At 38.9% G+C, this 12,494-nt stretch overlaps 1 protein-coding gene across 2 annotated transcripts in view; it reads right to left on the reverse strand.

Annotated features, from left to right (window-relative positions):
• Positions 1 to 945: 945 nt before the first annotated feature.
• Positions 946 to 12,494, reverse strand: part of ATAD2 (ATPase family AAA domain containing 2) — a 29,626-nt gene continuing 18,077 nt past the window's right edge. For both annotated transcript variants that reach the window (XM_083621841.1, XM_083621840.1), the window contains exons 17-28: positions 11,232 to 11,358; positions 10,321 to 10,507; positions 9,221 to 9,406; positions 8,661 to 8,796; positions 8,341 to 8,537; positions 7,211 to 7,370; positions 6,835 to 6,957; positions 5,958 to 6,110; positions 4,274 to 4,654; positions 3,401 to 3,534; positions 2,766 to 2,894; positions 946 to 1,590 (exon numbers count right to left, since the gene is read on the reverse strand). In XM_083621841.1, coding sequence (XP_083477967.1) covers positions 1,558 to 1,590; positions 2,766 to 2,894; positions 3,401 to 3,534; positions 4,274 to 4,654; positions 5,958 to 6,110; positions 6,835 to 6,957; positions 7,211 to 7,370; positions 8,341 to 8,537; positions 8,661 to 8,796; positions 9,221 to 9,406; positions 10,321 to 10,507; positions 11,232 to 11,358 — 1,946 coding nt within the window. In that variant the 3' untranslated portion in view covers positions 946 to 1,557. The remainder of the gene's footprint in view (positions 1,591 to 2,765; positions 2,895 to 3,400; positions 3,535 to 4,273; positions 4,655 to 5,957; positions 6,111 to 6,834; positions 6,958 to 7,210; positions 7,371 to 8,340; positions 8,538 to 8,660; positions 8,797 to 9,220; positions 9,407 to 10,320; positions 10,508 to 11,231; positions 11,359 to 12,494) is intronic.

Consider the following 12,494-nt stretch of genomic DNA (forward strand, 5'->3'; position numbering starts at 1 on the left):
TGCTAAAAATCACCTCTCCCCATTCCACTGATAGGATTGTTTTCCATCAGCTCATAGGCATAACATTTAAAGCTTAACTGTTAGGTTTACACCTGATTTCTTTTTCAAGGAAGTATAAGATCTGAACTTGTAAGACAGGAAACAATGCCTTAAGATACGCCTGTCTTCCTAGGCTTTCTACGCATTTTCTCAAACTAGGACTGATTTTTCATGTGGTGCTCAGACACAGCACAAGTACAGCATATACAGTGAGCGTATTATAAACAAGTGGCACAAAACTGCCATTTATCCCTTTGGCTAATGTGTTACCATAAACTGATCAGGCAAGGACACATACGCAAGTGGGATGAGTTGAAATTTCATGCCACCCCCCCAAAGTCTTCTTCATTCAAAAACAGCAACTCCAGCTTCCACCGGATTCATGGGGAAAGCTGGGGGGGGGGAGGGGGGATGACAAGCATCTGTCTAGCAGGGGTTGAACAATTTTGTGGCTATTACTGGTGCTTGAGCTGTCCCTGCCAAAACCCAAAGCTCCCTCTAACAGGTGCTCTGGAGAGAATTGTCTATCTAGTCTGCCAAGCAGATGTTGTTGGGATGATTTGGGACTATGTCCCCCACCCAAATTCAAAGGCACTTCTGTCGTAACATAGTCATGGAGAGAAGAGCAACTGACAGGGTGCTACCTGTCACTGAGGCAACTAGCTTGCCTAGAAGCAGGAGCTTTAAAGCACGTGGGACTCGAGGTCTTTCCCAGAAGAAAAAGACTTAATCAATCCTGACTAAGACCATTCACAACAGTAAAAGCAAGGTGGGTGAGGGAAGGGGGGAAGCTGACAAGAGCTGGGATTTATGAAAAGAGAGAAACTACAAACAGGAGAAAACAAAGAAGGGATTAATCCATGTCTTAAGCTGCAATAGTAACTTTAAAAAGGCATGCCAGCCAACTTTTAAAGAGTACAGAAATTTATTTTGTCCATTAAGATTTAACATATTCATATATTATACAACAAGGAGATTACAGATTGTATTAACACGAGAATTAGTGCAGTGATAGAAATATAGATTGTGTTAAAAACTTGAGGAAATAAGAATACTAGAATGTCCCATCACTCGTTTAAAACCCATGTGAAATTTTAGAACACCAACTATAAATTTTTTTAATAGAGGTTCAAAATATATACATGATTTAATTGAAAAACATTTTGACATAAATTAGCATGTATTCATTTTACAGAGAAAAGTGGTGTAATGTGTGTAGATATTTTCAAAACTTTAATGAAAACTTCCACCAAACTTCTTTCTTTAAAGAACACACACTAGCACCACAAAGTTACAAACGTATTTTCAAAGAGAAGAAAAAAACCCCAAGCATACTGTATGAAGACTGTTAGGGTGGATAGATGCATTCTTTAGTTCTTTCATCCAGCTTGTTCAATGTCTATAGCTTTTACATCCATATTGAGTTGAATCAAGAACATTTAGGCTTGTTATATGTAGGTATTTGATCCCAAATTGATAGGGGATAACATTTCAAACTAGAAGATTTCATTAGCAGATTTAAGTAAAGGCTGCAATTTCTCTTGTCATTTCCTGAAAATGAATAATAGCATCAGTGACAAAACCGAACAGCATTTTATTAGGTACTTTTCTCCAAAATGAATTTGTAACCTAATTATATTCTCCAGATGTGATGTTTGCAGATTTACATTGTAAGATTTCAGTGGAAAGAGCAGTCTCATCTATTGTATTTCAATTTAAGGTGAAGAACAGTAAACGTTGGGAAAGTTCTTATTTTAGGTATTTTAGGCTTTATTCACATATCAAAATAAAACATTGTTAATAGCTTACTGTGAATGCACAGATTTGAGTCACTTTCCCCCCACATGCTAGGGGTGGGGGGAGCAACCAGTACTAGGGATTGTGTTTCATTTATCACACAAGCTAGCAGGCAGGAGCAAAGTAGGCTAGATCACTGGACTTTAGTAGTTATGTTGTGCTTTACATTATGTTTGAACTAATTGCTCTTTTATAATACATTAAGGCCTAACACATTTCACCAAGAGAAGAAACGCCATGGTGCATCTGTAGCAGCACAACTGGACGCCTTAACCTGCCCCACCTATGACAAAAGATGTCTCTCTCACATTGGTCTCTACAGCCACAGCAGGTGCTTCAACCTTCCAACAGCTTGACCTCACCCCCCAAAGGCACACTCCTCCACTGTCACAAGACACAGATGAATGCCAATGCCAATTTTACACCCCCGCATTCAAAATCTTTGGTCCATATTGTCTAGAACAGGATATTTAACAGGGGCAGAGTGGTGTGTCTGTGCATATGAAATACAAAATGCTTATTTAAATAGCAGCCGTATCTCCAGTTCTCAGTGATGCTTTAAAACTGAGGAGAATCTGTGGTAATGGAAAGGCATCCACAGGGAAAACCCAACTGCCATGGAATAACCCATCACATAAGGACACAATATATGCTAATCTGAAAGGTACTATAGAAGCCAACAGTTTGACATACGTAGATTGTAAGTAACACAAACATCTTAAGAAAAAACTGGCATGAATGACTATGACCTCAATTGAAAATTGCAACATGGAGTCAAATGCTTCAGTATATTTGTGAAGTTTGACTAAAACAGACTAATGGAACAGTAGCAAACTTAAACTTAATGTAAAACACAACAAACTGAAGTGTCTTGTTATCTATAAAGCAATGCAATTGGATCACAAGAAAACACCTGTAACATATCATACCTGCAACAATTTGGTTTTGTCATAGTCCTTGCGATGTCGATAAATACACTGGCTGAGCAAGGCATAAAGTTTTTCCAACTGAAGTATAGTGTAGTTCCTACTTTTCTCAGTAACAGTTTTCAGCAATTCCTGGAAAAGATGAGTTTAAAACAATAACAATCATTTTTCTTTATTCTATTAACCACTGATTGTACAGTGTTGTAAAGAACACATTGAGACATGAGGTACAATGCAGAAGTCTAAGTGGCTGGTGCGTATAAGCATGAAGTACCTGAATTTCTCTATTCCCATTCACACTGCTACAAGCTCTTTAAAATTTAATTCCAGTTTGGGTCCAAGAAATACTAAGCATGCATGAATTTCAGTTCACTAGACTAGCAACAATGTCTTAACAAATGAGTTACAGCATTTATTTTCCAGCTGGGAATTGGAGCTCATTAGCAACAAAATACAACTTGAAGATAATTTAAAATAAGTTAATTGCTCAACTCATAGAAAGGAATTTTCTGCCAGTTTTTGCCATATTACCTGCCCCAAAGCATGCACCCATGACATCTGAAGCCACACATTAACCTAACTTTTAGATGCATTTAATCTCTTATTTAGTATTCAGTAGGAAGAGAATGTGTACGTACATTAAGTTTTCCATGGTCAACAATGAGTGGTGGTGTCTGCTCTGAAAGAATCTCCATAGCTTTCTCAACACTAATGAGATGTTGCTGTTCCACTTGAGAACGCCTTGCACGAGTCATGCGAAGCATACATACATCTAGAATAACAAAAATGAAGCTAGAATAAGAACCAAATAATCTAAGGAAAATGAAAAACATGCAGCGGAAGCTGTTCGACAACGGAAGCAATTACTTCCGGGTTTTTGGCGTTCAAAAACTGAAATGTTCGGCTTCCGAGACACTCAAAACCCAGCCCAAGTTCTTTCTCGCTAAAGAATATCATTTCCATGGAGTAGCAGAAACAGATTCAAACCAGAAGACTTTTAAAATACAACTGTTTCATTTTGTAATTTGATCTATCTATATAATATGTTGGCCTTGCTCTAAGTTCTCTATTAAGTCACAATAGCTAAGATTTTGCCTGGTATTTATGAAACCCATTAGTTCTATAACAGGGTCAACCCTGTGCCCATTTACTTGAATGCAATTCCCACTGAGTACAATAGGATTTACTCTCAGCTAAATGAGAAAATGTGTCATGCTAGGGAGTCTGTATCTGCAAAGTCGCAAGAAAGGTAACTTAAAAAACCCAAGAATTCAAACATAAGGTTCTGAACAAAAGTCAAACTTGCTACATTTGAAATGTCTGCTCCAATTAGCCTGGCATGATCAAAATTTCACTGAAAATTTCACCTTGCTTAACTGTTTTGCAAATATTTCCAGAGTTGTTGATGTGGTCATCTCACAGAACTGCATGTATGTGGGGATGGGAGAATAATTAAGTAACTAAAGGAAATTATGTATTCAGATAATGCCAACAGATGACTCTCCACTTACCATTAATATCCTTATTTAAAGAATTCTCTGTTAGATCTCCATTACATCCTCTGTTTTGCTCTGAACAGTTAGTATCCTTGTTCTCCTCAGACCTACACTTAGCACCATTACTGGCAGATTGGTCACTCCCATTCTCTGCATCAGATTTGTTTTCAGAGCTATTTGTGTGCTGGTCTGGAAGCACAGCTTCAGATTCTTCCACTTCAGTTTGTTCCATGCTGGAGTCATGATTTCCAATGCATTCTTCTCCTTCACTCTCTACTTCATCTTGCTCTTCTCCCGGAGCTTTGTTCTCTTTATTGAAATGAGAAGTCTTCTTCCGCTTTGCTAGGTTACCCTGGCACCATCGGCTCTTTCTTCTGAGTTTTCTCTTTGATAAGGCTACAACAAAGGTATAAATCAAAATTTAAAAACATATTCAAGATACTAAAAATAGTTTCATGTTTCCTAAATAAACACAACAATGCTGTTTATGAGGACCAAAGTCTTCCTGTGGAGAAATGGGAGAGAGGGACAGGAGGTGGGCAAGTATGGGGGATACCCTGTGTCCTGAATGGGGTAACTGTGCCCCTAAAGGACCAGTTGCCCAGCCTGCGAGTCATTTGGGGCTCACAGCTGTCCATGGAGGCACAGATTAATTCTGTGTCCAGCGTGGCTGTCTACCAGCTCTATCTGGTACGTTGGCTGAGACCTGCCTGCGCAGTGTCTCACCATAGTGGTACATGCTCTGGTTATCTTCTGCTTGGACTACTGCAATGCGTTCTACATGGGGATACCATTGAAGGTGACTTGGAAACTTAATAATCTAGAATGCAGCAGCTAGACTCATGAATGGCAGCAGATGCCAAGACTACATAACACCAGTCCTAAAGTATCTGGCTCCCAGTATGTTTCTGAGCACAATTCAAAGTGTTGGTGTTGACCTGTAAAGCCACAAACAGCCTCGGCCTTGTATACCTGAAGGAGCATCTCCACGGACCAGCCTGGACACTGAGGTCCAGCTTCAAGAGCCTTCTGGCAGTTCCCTCATTGTGAGACATGAAGCTACAGGGAACCAGGCAGAGGGCCTTCTCAGCAGTGACATCCACCCTGTGGAATGCCCTCCCATCAGATGTCAGATAGATAAACAACTATTTGACTTTTAGAAGGCATCTGAAAGCCGCCTTGTTCAGGGAAGTTTTTAATGGTTGATGTTTTATTGTGCATTTAATACTTTGTTGGGAGCTGATCAGAGTGGCTGGAGCAACCCAGTCAGATGGGTGGAATAATAATAATAGGAGATGGCACTTGAGACAGTGGCATAAAGTAAAGATATTCTGAGATCAGCATTGCTCTTTACACAATTAAAATTCCAGATTATGTGTGTTGTCCTTGCATTGGGCTACTATCCAGAGTGGCTGGGGAAACCCAGCCAGATGGGCGGGGTACAAATAATAAATTATTATTATTATTAATTATTATTATTATTATTATTATTATTATTATTATTATTATTATTATTAAATTCTACTCAGAGTAAATCCACTGAAATTTATGGATCTAAGTCATGTCTATTAATCCCAATGGGTCTACTCTGATTCACATTGGATTCACCCCATTTTCTCTCGTTTAAAGACAAGACTGACAACTTGAAATCAGTTCACAAATTGTTCGTTAAGTAAGAAATAATGTAAGTAACACTTACCATTAGAAGGGCAAGGAGAGCTAGAATCCAGAGGCACTGGTTGGATTTTCAGTTTCTCACCGAATTCAGAATCTAGTTTCTTGTATTCCAAGGAGGTATTCTGCTTTGGCATTACATAATAGTAAGAAGGAGCATATTTTGAGGAGCTGCAACCTTTAAAAAGAAATGAATTTTTGTAGGCATCTTTTATTAAACGTTACTGAACTATAATGATATTTTATGTTCAAAGATGAGGGGGTGTCATGGGACTTCCAGAGAATGCCGGGGAGGAGCAGGAACAGTCAGAGGGAGGTGGACAAGAAGCGACGGATGGGGAAGGGGGGGGAGAGACAGGAGGCGCAAAGGCTCTCCGATGCTGAAGCAGAGCCCCAGCACCGCACAGGAAGTTCCGGCACCGATGGTGAGGCGGTGCCTGTTCCATCTGTCAAGGAGAGGAGAGAGTTAAAGAGGAGGGGGAGAGGTGTCCCATGAAACTTCCCCGCCTTTTCTGTTGTTGGAGAAGCCAGCGAAGGCCACTCCCAGAATCTGAACCTGAAGATTCAGACGCATGATTGTAATGTGCTGCCTGTACATATGTAAAATAAAGAACTGTAAATATCTCTGAGTGAGCAGAGGTGCTTATTGTGAAGAGCATACACAAGCCATCACAGGGGAGAGGGAGAATGTGGAATCCAAAGGGCTGCATTTAGACTTTTTAGATCTCCCCCAGCCCTTTGTGTGCACATTGCACACACAGCACTGGCTCCTAAAGAATATGGGATCCTGGAAAGGGAAATTTGAAACAGTCTAAGGGGCTGCAGCAGGAAATGGAAATTTGGCATATTCTTCTTAGATAAACTATAATGTAGTTGCTTTTTGAGTAAATATTATAACACACCTCTTTTTTTGCGAGATTCTTGAATTTCTTCACAAAGTTGTTCAAAGTCTTCATCCATTTCGTCCTTAATTATTGCATATGCTGTATCTCTGAGAGAACAGGCTCTGTGTCTGATAAGGCGATCTAACAATGCACACACAAGAAAAATACTTTGTAGCAGCTTCATCAGTAGTTTGCATTATACTGTAACATTTATACTCCTTGCTGAACTACTGGGATTTATCGAAATAAAAGTATGTTACAACGAAAGAGTTCTGTAAAAAGAAAATACAGCTTCTAAAACATTAACTGTCATGTAACATTTCTGATTTGGATATCACAGTAAGTTTATAACATTTTTTTTCTGTAAAAAATACAGTAGTATTTTTGTACTCACCTCCAGGGTCTCTGTCTGGATTATACTCTAATGCATTGCTACAGATCAAATCAATATCTTTTAGATAGTCTTTGGCAGAGAGATATTGGTGAAGGTCAATTTTTGAAATAACTGTTGAAAGATCCATTGGTTGTTTGATAACAGTAACATAGTCTGGTACCTACAAATGTTAACATAAAAAACTTAGAAATGTCTCACTTAAGCTAGAAAACAGAAATCTTGATGTTTTTAAAAATGTTTGACATCTTATTATGTTGTTCTTAATGTTACTAAATTTGCTTTAAAACTGTAACTTAAGTATCAGGATACTGGCAGGAAGCAGCAGCAAATAATTTGTCAATCAACTGGACTGCCTGTGACATGTTAAAATTCTCTCAATAAGATCAGATGAGGTTTAGTTCCTGTTATTGCCACTATAGGAACTTGGGTGCCTCCTACATGCCACTCAAGGAAAATGCTTTCCCTGTGCTCCTTTCCCTTTTGAGCATTGAAAATACTCTTTATATTTTGGACACCCTCCCCCCAGTATTATAAGCTGTGCATACAAACAACTCCTTTTCACGCACACATACACTTTAAAAGTCAAGAGGCACTTTAAACGCAATAGGAGTGAACCATGGGCTAAATGTTATTTTTACACTAGAAGTGTTAAACCAAGTCCTCAGGGGCCAGCGACAGAGAGAAGGAGGGTAAATGGAGGAGCTAGATGGGACAGTGAAGGAGTAGTACAAAGGAAATTCACAATGCATGTAAGTAAGAGCTTGGACAGCATTTGTAAGTTATTTATGGCACCTTCCTGGCTCTGAACATAAGAGATTTCTAAATTTGAAGTTTTTCAAACAGGCTTTGCCTTCCATTGCAATTTCATTTAATTCCTAGAAAAGGCAGTATCAGCTTTGGATGGCATTTAGGATGCCATTTTGTGTCAGTTTTTGATTGCACTTGTACAGCCTGTTAGATCCACATTAGACAAAATGATAACTACCTTACTACATCACAGAACATGTTAATTACTGCAACATAAAACATAAATGTTCCAAATAAAGTGGCAGGAACATACAGAGATAATTACTTTGGGCCATGTCATTGTTTATTTATTTGATGAGCAGAGATAAAATCCTAAGCATTACCTCATGTAAGTCAACTGGTTTTGTAAAAGCTCTGAAACGTTTGTCAACAGCAAGCCTGTGAGTAACGTTTCTTAAGAAAATTCTGAGTTCACGTAAAGTATCTTCTTCTTGCCCCTCAAGTTGTTTGACCTCCTCTTCTGTTAGCTGTCGTGGTTCAGGTGCTGCTGCTACTGGTAGCACTTCTAGAGCCTGCAAAACTGGGGGGCGGGACGAAATAAAATGTTTTGTTGAGTTAAAGCGCAGATATTTTGACTGCAGTTATTTTCAACATCCCATCACCTTTACAGGGCTTTCTAGTTTTATCTGTTGCACATACTAACCTGCTTTCTTTTTTGATGCAGGTTGTTTAGCAGCTTGGTGAAGAATTAAATTCTCAAAGAACTTTCTTCTCTCGTCAGCACTAGGCAAGCAGACATCAAAAACTTCTCCATAAGCTTTGTCAAACAATTCTTGTACCTTAAATAAATGAATAATATTGAGATGTACAAGTTCTTGTGAGAAGGAATTAGAGTGTCGAAAGTGACAGAAAAGATCTGAGTTCCAGGGCTATTAAACTACTAATACTTAATACTGAGGATCTGAACAAAAAAAGTTTAGCTCAAAACTTGGCAGATATAAATAAATCTAATGTCAATTTATTTTTACCTGAAAATTTACTAGAGTTGTGTTGGAATGCTTCTGTTCTGTAAGCAGTAATGGAGCACTGCAATTTTCTTGATAGCCTAAGTATTCCCTAATTGCTTTCATGTTTAGAAATATTTGGCAAACATTAAATACTCATTCATCTTTATTTATTATTTATAAAAGAAATCAAATGCTTAAGTTAGAAAAAGAAAACTCTGGATCAAAGATACCCTATGAATTCAATGACATAAAGTACCTCATTTGGCAAAGATGCATGATGTACATCTGATGTTGCAAGGAGCAAAATTGGAGCAAAAGATGGAATGTTCTGTAGCAGCGCAGTAAATGTAGCTTGCAGCGTTTGCCCAATTGTCTCCCACCACAAATGAATATTTGGAATGTATATTATACTTGGAGCTGTTCTCTTGGCTTCACATATTAACTAGTAAAATACAAGAAAATTGATCAGCTGACAGGTCATTAGCACATTTGTCCTTTAATCATGACTTTTTTTCCTGAAAGACACCAAAATCAATACCATTAACCGCTCCCATTCCCCAAATTTGTTAATTTTGGGACCAGCCCCCACCAGATTTTCTCAGATTCCCAAGATCAAAAAGGTACTTTTAGTTTGTGTAGCTACTGCCTGCCTATCTGTACTAAGTCCCAAAAATGGCTGATAGAACAGAAAAAAACATAAAGTACAAGCTAAAACAAAAATCTATAAAAACAGGAAGGAACAATCAGCATAATGCCAAATGTTAACAAATTTGCTTTAGCAATACACATTTTCTCAGGGGTATTTTCTGAAAGTGAGGAATAGTCACTTGTCCATACCCCTTTTCTTGACTCTCATTAATCTTTATTTTAATTCATCACTATTTTCTGGAAGGCACTTGAAATCAAATATACTAGTCATCTGTTAAGCAGATTAATTATAAACAATTCAGATGCAAGCAGTACAACACTAAAAGATATGAGGCATTGTCTGAAGGAATACGTAGCAACCCTGAAGTACCGTAAGTTTTTCTGGGTCTGCTGGGATGGAAATACTGCCTTGAATTCCATCATGTTAGAAGCATGATATGAATGAGCTAAAAAACCCCCAATGAAGCATGACTGAAGAAAAGCAGCATTCATATTGTCAACCATAATTATAATTCTCAAACCGTAGCCAAACTTAAAAAAAAAATTCCTCTGGGGCAAAGAAGCCTCCCACCCACATGTGGAAGATGATCTGATATTCCAGTTCTCTAGAACTGTCTTCCACCAGAAAGTGGAAATGTTTTCAGCATTTGCTGAAAAATTCTGTTCTGTTAGCCTCACTTAAGTAGCACTACTACAAAGCTGAAATACCTGCGCACATGTTTCTTCAGGTGTTTTGGCACTGATTCCAAAGAGAATGGAAAGGTCTAGTGTATACACAGTGAACTTTTCCAAAGCATGTATCACTGCTGGAGCCAAATGAGAGGCTTGTCCAAATCCTGGTTCTCCTGCTATTAAAAGTCTTGGTCGGCAAGAGGTTGGCTGGTGATAAGCATTTCTATAAGAGATGAGAAAATTGAATTTTCCTATCATGAGATTTTCTTCCTTTGGGTTTCCTGGAAGGCACCTCACTTCCTCAGGAGGACACAGCCTATTGGAACCCACAGTCAGAGCCAACAAATTTTTATTTCTCTAGATTTTTTTGGGGGGGGGGGAGAGGGGGAGGAGCTGCTCCAAATCCCCTGAACCAACAACCCCCAACTACAATACAAAAACACACTAAGCCACAGCTTAATATAAATTAGCACAAGTAAAATAAATCAAGTGATATACAACATGGAAGGAAATAGGCAGGGATTTAGGGAGCTATCTCCCCCACACGTATGCCATTGGCAGAAGCTACAAAGCTATGGCAAAACAGAATCACCAGAGCTGATCCCAGAAATGGCACATGACTTGTGTAACAGACATTCATAGTAAGAAACTTCCATTTTCTCCAGAACTTTCAGGAGGGCATTCAACATTCCCCTTGGCACCTGCCAAGCCCCCCCCCCCCCGTGGCAGGCAGAAGGGGAGACAAGGAGAAAGAGCTCAACCTGCCACCCCACTTTAAGGTAGGCATTGAAGGGAGGTCATTACAGAATGACGGCCCACCTTTCAAGCTTCAGTAATGCTCATCAGGGAGAATGAGAGAGCAAGCATAAGACATCAACCACCTCAATATGAAAATAATGAAGCTTCCTTTAAAGATCAACCAACAACTGCAACTTTTTATCACTTACCTGCTAAAAATCAGGAACATTTCTTTTCGTTTATCATGTATTTTCTGAGAAGGTCCAGTTTCAGAAACTGGTAGTTCCTCTTCATCACTGTATAGCAAGTCACTGTCAAAAATCTGACCAGCAAAATCTTAAAAATAAAACAAAACTCTACATTATTTCCTTTGGAATATTGTGTCTTGATTTCTAAGGCCTGGTACTAATTTAAAGATTCCTGTCCTTGATAACATTTTATGTGCACTGAATCCAAGTGATTCAACTCTGCATAAATGCAGTAACCTAAAATGTTTAAGGAAACTTTACTAATGTCAAGAAGCCAAGTGATACTAAACAAACAGAATAACTCAGTGAATGAAGAGCAAATACAAAGGAACTTCCTGACTGATAGCTCTGTCAGTAGACAATTAGACTCTTAATCTTAGGGTCAAGGGTTCGAGCCCCATGTTGTGCAAAAAAAAAATTCCTGCATTACAACTCTGATTCTATGAAATGCTGGCAGTGCCCAAATTCTGGAATGCCCTCCCCAACAAGGAAGTACACCAATACAATAACTACTTCAGCACCTTCCCATTTGCCCATGAATTTTGGATTATATTTTAGTTGGAATTTTGGTTTACTGTGCTTTTTAAGTTAATGGGTTTTAATCTATTTTTATTTTGTTGCATATTGTTGCACTAAATTGTTTAGTCTTATCTTGTAGTTGTATACTGTATAAACAGGTTTTTTCATACTATTGAACCTATTATTGATGAAGAAATGTTTTAAATAAAATTTGCTATGATTCATGACAAAATGAAGCTCAATCCAGATAAGACTGAGGCACTGTTAGTGGGTGTTTCCCTAGTCTGGATGGATGGGAGACTGCCTGCTCTTGATGAGGTTACACTGCCTCTGAAGGCGCAGGTGGTACTCCTGGATCCTTTACTGTTGCTTGAGGTTCAATGGCCCTGCTGGCACAGAGTGCCTTCCACCAGCTTTGGTTGTTGGCCCAGCTGTGCCCCTATCTGGACAGAGATAATATATTTTCTGTCTTCTGGGGAGTGGCAGAATTTGTTCTGTACCTTCCAAAGCCACCTCTATGTGTTCTGAGGTACACAACTGCTGTTCTGGCTCTTCTGGCCCAGAATCAGAAAATTTCTTGCAGGGTAGGAGTTTTGCGCCTCTAACCTGGGCATATTTCTTCCAGTCTCCACATTTGGGCCAGTTATCATGAATCTTCACTTGTTATCAGTTGGCGCTTATATGGATATTATTAGGATAGGTTAC

This window comes from Podarcis filfolensis (assembly GCF_964270895.1).
Source record: "Podarcis filfolensis genome assembly, chromosome: 7".
Classification (NCBI taxonomy): domain Eukaryota; kingdom Metazoa; phylum Chordata; class Lepidosauria; order Squamata; family Lacertidae; genus Podarcis; species Podarcis filfolensis.